Consider the following 9,962-nt stretch of genomic DNA (forward strand, 5'->3'; position numbering starts at 1 on the left):
AAAAAAAAAAAAAAGAATTGGCCCCAAATAATTATTCAAAAAAAAAAAAAAAAGCAAAAGAATGGGGAGGCAGCAGGTGGCATGGTGGTTAAGGCACTGAACTGCCACATGGCCAAACACAGTTCAAAACCTGGACCCAGCAGCTTCACAATCACGCTGTGCATATGTGCCCAAAATCTAGAGAGGAGAAAGGACCGTAGTATGGTCATCCCCCCTGTAGGGTGATTTCTCACTTTTCCTCTCTCCAGAGAGTGCATTTTGCTATGGCAAAAACCAAGGGGAAAAAGAACAGCATGGGGTGAGCGTTCAGGTGGGTCTGGGTCCCAGCCTCCCCCAGGGCCTGGCTATTGGCAGCCTCAGGAGACGGCTGACCGGGAGAAGGGGATGCACTCTGCCCAAGGTGGGGGGCACTGAAGTGGATGAGCGTCTCACTCAGGTCCTGTCCTTCTCTGGATTAGAGGGCAGACTGCACCAGAGGAAATGCCACTTCCTTCCTTCCTTTCTTTTTTTTTAGGTTTGCTTTAGGACATGTGCACTGAGGAGGGGGAGAGAGACAGAGAGAGTGAGAGGAAATGTGAGAAATCACCCCCTGGAGGGGATGGCCACACCGCAGCCCCCTTCTCCATTCTCCTCCCAGCATCTCGGCCACGCACACACACGTGCCCAGCGTGATTTTGAAGCCATAGTGTCTGGAGTTTCAACCGTGGTCTGCCATGTGGGAGTCCAGTGATATAACTGCTATGCCATCTGCTGGCCCCAAGTTACACCCTTGTAGGTAACTTGTCTCCAAAAGCTGAGCTGTCCCCTTGCAGCCTGGGAAAGCTCTCCCAAAGAGCAATGGGGCTGAGGGGGCAGCTCTCTCCTCAAAGACAAAGGCAGGAAGAAACTGAGGAAAGGGAGGACTTCTTTCCCAAACGGGGTCACATGGGCACCTACGGAGAGATCTAGAATGCACCGTTCCTTAAATACCTTCCACGTTCAGACCTAAACGAAAGCGAGTGGATAGGGAGGAAGCAAGGAGAACCTACCTTCTTGGAGAAGAGGATTTGGGTGGAATCTCCAGCCTCCTCTAAGGGAGCCCAGTGCAGGACGACATCGTTGTCCTGAGAAAAGGCGCGGAGTGAGGGCCTAAGTCACGGCAGCTCCTCAGACCACTCTCTCCAAAGTCTCCGCCGTTACCCCAAGACCTCTTCCCCGGCCTCCACCCATCCCCATTCCCACCCTCACCCTTCCAAGGGTCCCAAGTCTGATCTCCCGGCCACACTCCTTCAGACGCAGCCTCCAGCCCGCTCAGAGCCCGCTCGGGTTCTGCCTTCTGGCCCACCTTCTCCACAACACGGATCACGCCAGCGATCAGAGAGTCCGGGTCCTGGTGCTTCTTGGCACTGGTGTGCAGGTACACGCCCCGCTTCTCGAACACCACCTGGGGAGGGACCGGTGAGGGCGGGGCCGGAGCGGGGAAGGACACGCAGGGGACGGGCCGGGCCCGGGGCCAGTACTGAGGGCTAGGGCGGGAGCTGTCCAGCCCAAAGACCAGGCGGCCGCGGGGTGCGCGAGTGTCCACGGGGGCGGGGCCAGGGCGTCGCTCACGCCCAGGGGGCGGGAGTAACAATTCTCCCACCCCCGAGCACGGCCAAGGGGAGGGTGACGGCGCGTTTATAAACAACAGTATTTGCTGCGGCTCTGCCGGGCTCCCAGAGCCCTCGCACGACCTGGGGGCGAAGGGGGCCTCCGGATGGGGGCTTTTTGCATAAACAGAAGCGAGGGAATGAGTCCTCAACGCTTACCCTGTAGCCAGGTTCCTCCATAGCTGCCGCCGAGGCGCCACTATCTCGGCCTCGTCCTTTTCCGGGTCAACATAGTGTCACATCCGGAAAAGACACTCTCCCTCCAGGCTGGACAGTAGTAGCGCCCCTACTCGTTCTAGAGCAGGAGTGGGTGAAACCATTTTAAAAACTGGGGAGATAAAACTAGGAGGCTCCAAGTCACATGGCGCAGATGCTAGAGGTGGAGTCGGCCAGCGAGCGTGCGCACGCGCGATGCGACGGCTCTCACCGCGAAGTAAACAAGTGGGCAGGTCCAAGAGCTCCACCCCTAGCTGAAGTTTTCCCCGGAACGCCCACTTCCGTCTCCATCTTCAATACTGGAATCGAAGCCAAATAGGTGCCATTTTGCTCCAGGGCACGGGCAATGCAGGTCAGCTGAGGCCATGCTAATGCGAGGCAGTCCCGTTCCTCTGCGTGGTGCGAGAGCGAGAGGCTGGAAAAGAGCAGATAAAAGAAGAGAAGATGAGAGGAGCTGTACATCACAAAAGGCACTGAGGGACTCGGGATAACGGAGTGAAGTCGTCAGTACCCCCGGAAAAGAAGCAGTGCCAGACGATTGCTGTCACCGTCGCGAGAAAGCAGGATGAGCCGCCATCTTGAAGCTGGGCAAACCGAAGCGAGAAGGACTGCCATATTGGATCTTTGCCAACTTTTTTGCGGAAGAGGGCTAAGTTGGAAGGAGGGAGAGCCCATATACGTTATGGGCAGATGAATCCAAGCTGGTTGCCATGTCGCTAGCAGTCATCGCTTTTCTATTTCTATGGAAGACGTTTATAGGTGAAGGGTGCCAGATCATGTTAATTATGTAGTTAAGTGTGGTCATGAGCACGTACGGATGGCCATATTTTTTAAGGGCACATCGAAGTGGTTCTGGCTCATTGCAGTGCTTGCTGAAGCCTTTCATTCGCCATCTTTCCTATGGGCATCCTGCTTTCGTCATTGCGCCACCGTTCGGTGTGAAGTCGTTGTAGCTGCCATTTTGGTTTCGGGGTACCACGATAAGGGAGGCGGAGTGTGCGGGATGAAGGCGGGGCGGCTACACGGAAGTGACGTTCCGTGCCGCCATGTCTTTTGAGGGCGGCGACGGCGCCTGGCCGCCATGCTGGCTACGGGCACGTGAGTGGAGGCGGCGTTGTGAACCACGGTGTGGGGAGGACTTGGCCGTCCTGAGGCAGAGGGGCGCTGGGAGGGTGAGCAGCTCACGGAACGGGCATGGCCTGCATAGACCAGAGGGTAGATGGCGTCCAGCAATTCGTTGATGAACGCTGGAAAGGGGTCTCCCGCGAGAACCATCGTTCTGACCCGAGGCAAATCCTAGACAGACTTACCTCCGGTGTCTAGGCCCACTGGGCCCCTTGCCTTGACCGTGGACCATGTCCAAGGGGTCGCGGGGTGGCTCGGGGGGCCTTGGGTCGCCCCTCACCCGTCCAAAGGCGGGACTTCCGGTTCTGGCCCCCACCTGGGCGGGACTTCCTGTTTTCTTTCTAGCGAAGTGGGTTTTCCTTGGACCCTGGGCGCGGTGAAGAGGTCTCCGCGTCCCAGCAGAGCCCAGGCGTTCGCTCCATCCTCGGCTGCCGCGTGCATGTTCGGGCCCTCCCTCGGGTGAGGGGCACTAACAGTTTGGAGGTGTTGGCAGCATCCCTCATTCCTCGGAAGACTATTCTCTTCTTCTCCCTAGTCAGTTTCCTTCATCTGCTCGCTGGCTCTCTTCTCGACTGACTTCTTCCTAGGGGCCAGTCACCTTATTGCACCCTCCCGTCTCCCACCACGGGGTGGGGGCTTTCTCCATCTCTCAGTTCCTTGGAGGAGACAGGACTTCCTCCAGAAGCTGAAGGGTAAGGGCTTGGCAACTCAGCCCCGGGCCTTGGTGGCAGGTCTGTGTAAGCCGACCACCTTCTTTGTTTCCTGGCCATCTCTGTGATGTGGGTGGACCTTACGTACCTGCTCATGCCCGTTCACTGTTCAACCCCGGGGCTGAACTGCCCCAAGATCTAGTTCTTTCCTGCCGGCCACTCTTCCCAGAATCCCCCAGCCCTGGTTCCCGGCTTCATTGGGGGTTAGGAACCCAAGGAAGTGAGACCCCAGGCCTAGTACCGCCCAGCAGCGTGACTGTGGGCCACTTTCCTGCTCCAGGGCTCGATTTCCTTCTTCATCAGATAGGAAGACATGAAGGGTTCGCCTGAGGCCCTGGGCACCCGCCAGCCCTGTGGGGTGTTGGAGCCAGGCAGACAGTAGTCTCTGCCCTACATCTGGTCTGTCCAGCCGTGTGCCTTCTGACTAGCATCTTAAGTTCTCTGTGCCTCACTTTCCCCATCTGGATTAGATCATAAATCTTGCCTCATAAGGTAGGCACGCAGGTGGCAGTCGGTGTTAAGAACAGGCCTTGGGTCCAGACCATTAGGGTCCAGGTCCCAGCTCTGCTTCCTTCTGGTGTGTAATCCTGGGCAAGATACAGAGTCTCTGGGCCTGAGTTTGCAGCTGTAGAGTGGGGTGGTAGTAGCTTCTCCCTGCGGCGTGGGGTGAAAGTGCTGGATGAACCTCTTACTCCCAGCAGGCTCGGGTAACGTTAGCGCTCCCACCATGGTGAGTGAGGTGGGAGGTGTGGAGTCCCTGCACTGAGCAGGTGCTCAGCAAACCCAGGTCACTGCTCGACTCCCGGCAGTGACACCCAGGGAGGCTCCTGAGTGGCCCAACTTCTCTGAGTCAAGCACTCAGGCTAACAGGGGAGAAAGTGAGGCTCAGAGAAAGCCAGTGAATGGCCTAGAGTCACACAGCAGGTTGGAAAGAGTCGGATCAGTACCCCATACCCCCATACCCCTGCCCCGGATTCCTGAGGCTAACCTTGGAGGCTTAGCCTGGGGGAGGAGGCAGACTGCAGTACAGCTGTCGTGAGCTCAGGTGACCTGAGCTACCCAGGCCCTGGGGCTAATGAAGACATCTGCTGCATCCCGGGGGTCAGGGCCACTCCAGAGGGACTGGCAGAGCAGCCTCGCAGGAAGTGCAGAACCCTGGGTGGGGCCCAGCACAGAGCAGCCACCATCTTTGTGCCTTTGTCCAGTGCCTGCACTCAGGCCTCAGTTGTGGAACCAGATGGAAATGCCCAGAGGAAGGGCTGGAGGGGGGTTGCTCAGATGCCGTGGGGCTCGGAGAAGGGTCTGGCTCTATCTGGGTGAGGGCTGAGTGAAAGCTGGGGGAGAACGGAGGGCCGTCCAGTGCCAGGCTGAGCCCTTGTCCTGGCACTCCGGGAGGGGGCTGTTAGCCCTGGGTTTAGAGACTTCCCTGGGTCCTGCGCTGGGTCGACGGGAGGCGGGGGAGGCCCAGGGGAGCCAAGGCGCTGGTGCAGGGCTCCATCTGGCAGAAACAGGCAAACCAGGGTGTGCTTCTCACTATCCTAGGCACCCCGTGGGCAGGGTAGAAAGAGGACAGGTGTAAGCTTAAGCATGTCTCTCACTCAGCCAGAGTGACCGGACCGTTTTCACACGGACCGCTACCCCGCAGCTCGCAGCTCAGCTGTCTTATGTCCCCTTTTTTGTACTGAGTTCAAAGCTCGGTGTGGGTTTCACACTCACTGGGCGTCTGGCACAGTCCTCACACATCCAGTACTCCTTGGTCACTGTGGCTGGTGGCCCCACAAGGGACAGGGCTGAAGTGATGTGGGCAGGAGGGATGGACGATGAGGAATTGGGGCAGAGGGGTGTGGAGAAGATGCTAGGCTTAGAGGCCAGGTGGTGGGAGGGCTGGTTGGACACAGGGGCAGGAGGGTGGGGACATGCTCGAACGCTCAGCTGCTGCTCCTGCTCTGGCCCACAGGGCGCGGATGGCGTCAGGGCGCCCCGAGGAGCTGTGGGAGGCCGTAGTGGGAGCAGCCGAGCGCTTCCGGGCACGGACGGGCACGGAGCTGGGTCTGCTGGCCTTGGCCCACCGGGCTGCTGCTGCTGCCCGGCCCCCCGGGCCACCCCCCATCCCACAGCCGCCCAGCCCAGCGCCCAGCCCACCCCGGCCTGCTCTGGCCAGGGAGGATGACGACGACGAGGAGGACGAGCCCACAGAGACAGAGACCTCTGGGGATCGGCTGGGCGTGAGCGATAATGGAGGGGAGGGGGCAGGGTGGGGCACTGGTGGCTTGGGCTTGGCAGGGCCTGGAGCAGCATCCTGGGAGGACAGCTGGGCTTGTCCTGACGAGGCTGCAGGCTCCGTCCGGGCTTGCTTGGAGTTTGCTGAGTTACCTTAAGCCGGTAACTTCCCCTCTCTGAGCTTACATCAGCTCCCTTACCCTGGTGTCCTGGGCCAGCTCCCACTGGGATCACGCCTGGGCCCTTGTCTCAAGGGGCGATCCTTTGTGGAGGCTGTGGGGCAGGCTCCATCGGAGAGGAGCTGGGCAGAGCCAGAGGGCTTCCGGTTTGGGCGCCAGCGCCCAAAAGAAGCCAACAGAGTTATCGAGGAGTCAGGGACTCAACCAGCAGCAGAGAAGGCCAGGGAGGAAGCAGGCGGCTGTTAGCCGGGAGTCGGGAGGTTGGGTACTAGGCACAAGCTGCGGTACTACTAGGGCTCTGGGAGGAGCAGGAGCTTGCAGGGAACCCAGTGCAGAGTTGTTACCCACGGCCGGCCTCACATTGCTGGAGAAAAGCCACGTAGGCTGACAGGCACAAACTCGAGCCAGGCGTCCTGGGTTCCAATCCTTTTGGTGCTACTTTATTACTTTTTTTAAAGAAATATTTTATTTAACTTTATTTATTTAGTTTGACCGGAGAGGGGCAGAGAGAGAGAGAGGAAGCAAGCTGCCAGGTCCAGGACTTGAACCATGGCCGGCCGTGTGTGAGTCCAGCTCCCTTAACCACCACACCACCTGCCAGTCCTGGTGCTACTTCCTTTTTTTTTTTTAAGAGAGATTTTTGACATAGGCACATGCGCTCACCAGAGAGACAGAGACAGCAAGTGAGAAATCACCCCCCGGGGGATGGCCACGCTGCAGCCCGTTCTCCATTCTTCTCTTGAGATTTTGAGCACAAACACGGGTGCCCAGTCGACTATGTGGAAGTCCAGCGCCTTAACCACATGCCCCCTGCTGGTCCCTTTCTGTTGGTATTTTGAGTCTGGTCCTAGAGGTGTCACGTTAGCATCACAGATGGGCAGGTGCTGCATTTGTCCCTGCCAGTGACTGGGGACGACCTTCCAGGCAGGGAGCAGCAGTCACAGAAGCCCCAGGGAGGTGGCAGTGGCTGGAGTCGGGGCACTGGGAGTGCAGCGGGGACCTCACTGGCCTGGCTTCTGACGCCACCACAGGTCTCTTTGTGATGGACGAGGATACCACCCTCCAGGACCTGCCCCCCTTCTGTGAGTCGGACCCTGAGAGCACAGACGGTGAGTGGCCCTGACTGCCCACCCCAGGGCCGGCAGGGGGCAGGGGCTGAGACCGACCCTCTCTCTCAGATGGCAGCCTGAGCGAGGAGACCCCCACTGGCCCCCCAGCGTACTCAGTGCCCCCTGCCACAGCCCTGCCCACTCAGCAGTATGCCAAGTCCCTGCCCGTGTCCGTGCCCGTCTGGGCCTTCAAGGAGAAGAGGACAGAGGCGCGGTCGTCGGATGAGGAGAATGGGCAGGTGAGGAGCAGATGCAGGGAGGGAGGAGGCCAGCTGTGAGGGTGCAGCGCCAGCTCCTCCACGAAGCTCTCGGGCCTGGGTGCTGCTGTCACCCGTCAGCAGTTGAAGCCTCCCCTCAACCCCAAGAGGCAGGTTCCTGGTCGGAGCCTGTGGTCGGAGCCTGGTGCAGCCTCGCGTGTCCTAGTGCCTCGGGGCGTCACTCCTTTCCACGAGCAGCTTGGTTTACAGAACACCTGCTCTGGGCAGCATGAGTGTTTTGGCAGTCCCTCCAGATGGGGAAATGAGGTCTTGGTGAATGAGATCACTCCCACCCGCACCCCGCGCATGCCTCCCTCATCCGCCCGCCCTCTGTCCCCCCTTCACAGTCCTGTGTGTGGGATTCCTGGGCTAGGCTGGTCTTGGGGGGGGTCCTCGTTGCCCATCAGTGTAACACCCTAAAGCAGAGGGGAAATTGAGGTACTGGCCAGGCATGTGACTCCTTGAGGGGCAGAGTGAGAACTGGGACCCAGCTTTCTTTCAGGAAGGAGCTCTGGGCTTCAAGGGAAGCAGTCTGGGTCCCTGACCCCCTCAGACGGCAGTGTCCTCACTTGTAAACTGACATTCAGAGCAGTGTCCCCATGGTCCCATCCCCCGCAGGAAGAAGGAGGGCCTGGCAGGACGGTGAGGTGACTCGGTGACTTGAACTGTGGTCGACTACATGGGAGTTCGGTGACAGCCATTACGCTAACTGCTGGTCCCAGCCCCATTTTTCAGAGGGGGAGACTGAGCCCTGGGAAGGCATATCTGACGTTCAGAATTAGTGGGTCTGATTGGAAGGTGATGGAATCCCCAGTCCAGGTCCTCAGACATTAGCGCCTGTAATGAGCACAGTCTGTGGTCGGCGCACAGACTTCTGACACACGAAGGGCAGTGGGACAGGCAGCTGGGAGGAGAGTGGGGCAGGTGAAGAGGGCTTCCTGGAGGAGGTGCAGTAGAGCTGGGTAAGAGGGCTCTTGCATGGAGCAAGACAGGATGAAGGGCGCTGCTGGCAGTGGGCGTCGCGGGGCACCAGTGGGAATGCCCTGCGCACCGGCTGGAGCCCCAGGAGCAGGCACTGACTGGCTGCAGGGGTGTGGCAGGGGCCCTGCCAGCGCTGACCCCGCCCTGTCGCCGTCTCCGCAGCCCTCATCGCCCGACTTGGACCGCATCGCGGCGAGTATGCGTGCCCTAGTGCTGCGCGAGGCCGAGGACACCCACGTCTTCGGGGACCTTCCGCGGCCACGGCTCAACACCAGCGACTTCCAGAAGCTAAAGCGGAAATACTGAGGCCCAGGGAGCGAGCTTCCCGGCCCTCACCCGCCCCCTCACGTTACAGCCCCGCCCCGCCCCCGGGGTCGCCAATCTGAGTCTGATCCTGGGCGAGACTCCCCAAGTCTCCAGGGCCCCGGGATTGACCGGTCTCTGCCAGGTCCCGCGCCTCCCGCGCGGAAGAGCGGAACCTGTCCAGTCTCCCGATTGGATCTGTCGCCACATTTTCCGCCCAGCGACAGAATCTTAAGTGATTGGATCGCTTCCGGTCGAGGGCGTGGCTAGTTCAAAACCCCACGAGGAGCCGCTTGGTCGTTTTCCCCATGGCGACAAGGGCTTTGCTCACACGGTATTGGTTCCATCCCTGAAAGTGCACAACTGAGCCCCAGGATTGGGTGTTGGCGCTGCACTTCAGCTGGATGACTGGACAGCTTCTCTTGATTGGCTCCTATCCTGCACAGGGCTTGGCCGATCTCCGAGCGTCACCATCGGCCCTTCCTGATTTCTCCTTCCTGATTGGCTGTAGCCTGGCGGGGACGCGGTCAAGCGCACCTGTTCCCAGAATTGGCCTCCAGCCTTGAATCTACGTTTTTCACACTACTGGGGCTGGGGTCGTTTTGGCCTGATCCTACCCTTTCCTCTGACGCCCCTTTATTGGTACCATCGCCACAGCCTGGCCACAGCCTGTCGGTCGAAACCCGTCCCTGAATCCAGGGCGGTACCAGCTCCCGCCTCTCCCCGACCCCCACAGGTGCCTTAAAGGGCCCTCGTCCTCCCAAGGTGGGGGGGAGGTGAAGGGCCTCACTCTCCGGCCCTGGTGTGGGGGAGAGAGTGGAAGGTGGGGATTGGGAGTTAGGGGTGTTCTGTGATTAAAGTTTTACCTCTGACAAGTGAGTGAAGCGTTTTGTGGGTGTTCCTGCAACAAGCATTTTTGAAACTGGGCAGAATCTCACTGATTCTCCGTGCAAAGCTGGAGTTACTGTCCCCACCTTGCAGGTCAGGGATTCATGGGTGAGAGGGCATTCAGTCCTGTGTGACCATTGCACCCTAATTTTTTAAAAATAATTTTATTAAACTTTATTAATTTGACCAGAGAGGGACAGAGTGAAAAAGTAAGCCACCAGGTTCAAGACTCAAACCACAGTTGGCCATGTGGGAGTCCAGTGCCCTTGACCAACACCCCACCTGCCAGCCCCACCCTACCTCACCCTAATCTAAGGAATGGTCTTTAGAAGGCTCGGGAGGCTGT

General features: G+C 59.1%; 2 protein-coding genes across 2 annotated transcripts in view; one reads left to right on the forward strand and one right to left on the reverse strand.

Annotated features, from left to right (window-relative positions):
• TBC1D17 (TBC1 domain family member 17) overlaps positions 1 to 1,921 on the reverse strand; it is a 10,263-nt gene extending 8,342 nt beyond the window's left edge. The window contains exons 1-3 of the mRNA XM_006160210.3: positions 1,788 to 1,921; positions 1,325 to 1,423; positions 1,029 to 1,103 (exon numbers count right to left, since the gene is read on the reverse strand). Coding sequence (XP_006160272.1) covers positions 1,029 to 1,103; positions 1,325 to 1,423; positions 1,788 to 1,808 — 195 coding nt within the window. The 5' untranslated portion in view covers positions 1,809 to 1,921. The remainder of the gene's footprint in view (positions 1 to 1,028; positions 1,104 to 1,324; positions 1,424 to 1,787) is intronic.
• Positions 1,922 to 2,609: 688 nt separating this feature from the next.
• AKT1S1 (AKT1 substrate 1) lies at positions 2,610 to 8,881 on the forward strand. Its single transcript, XM_014592278.2, is given in 6 exon segments — positions 2,610 to 2,921; positions 2,924 to 2,942; positions 5,637 to 5,920; positions 7,110 to 7,187; positions 7,257 to 7,426; positions 8,588 to 8,881. Coding segments are annotated over 6 exon segments (726 nt in total). The 5' UTR covers positions 2,610 to 2,890; the 3' UTR covers positions 8,732 to 8,881.
• Positions 8,882 to 9,962: the final 1,081 nt, after the last annotated feature.

Source organism: Tupaia chinensis, unplaced genomic scaffold, assembly GCF_000334495.1.
Source record: "Tupaia chinensis unplaced genomic scaffold, TupChi_1.0 Scaffold000673_1, whole genome shotgun sequence".
NCBI classification, from domain to species: Eukaryota; Metazoa; Chordata; class Mammalia; order Scandentia; family Tupaiidae; genus Tupaia; species Tupaia belangeri.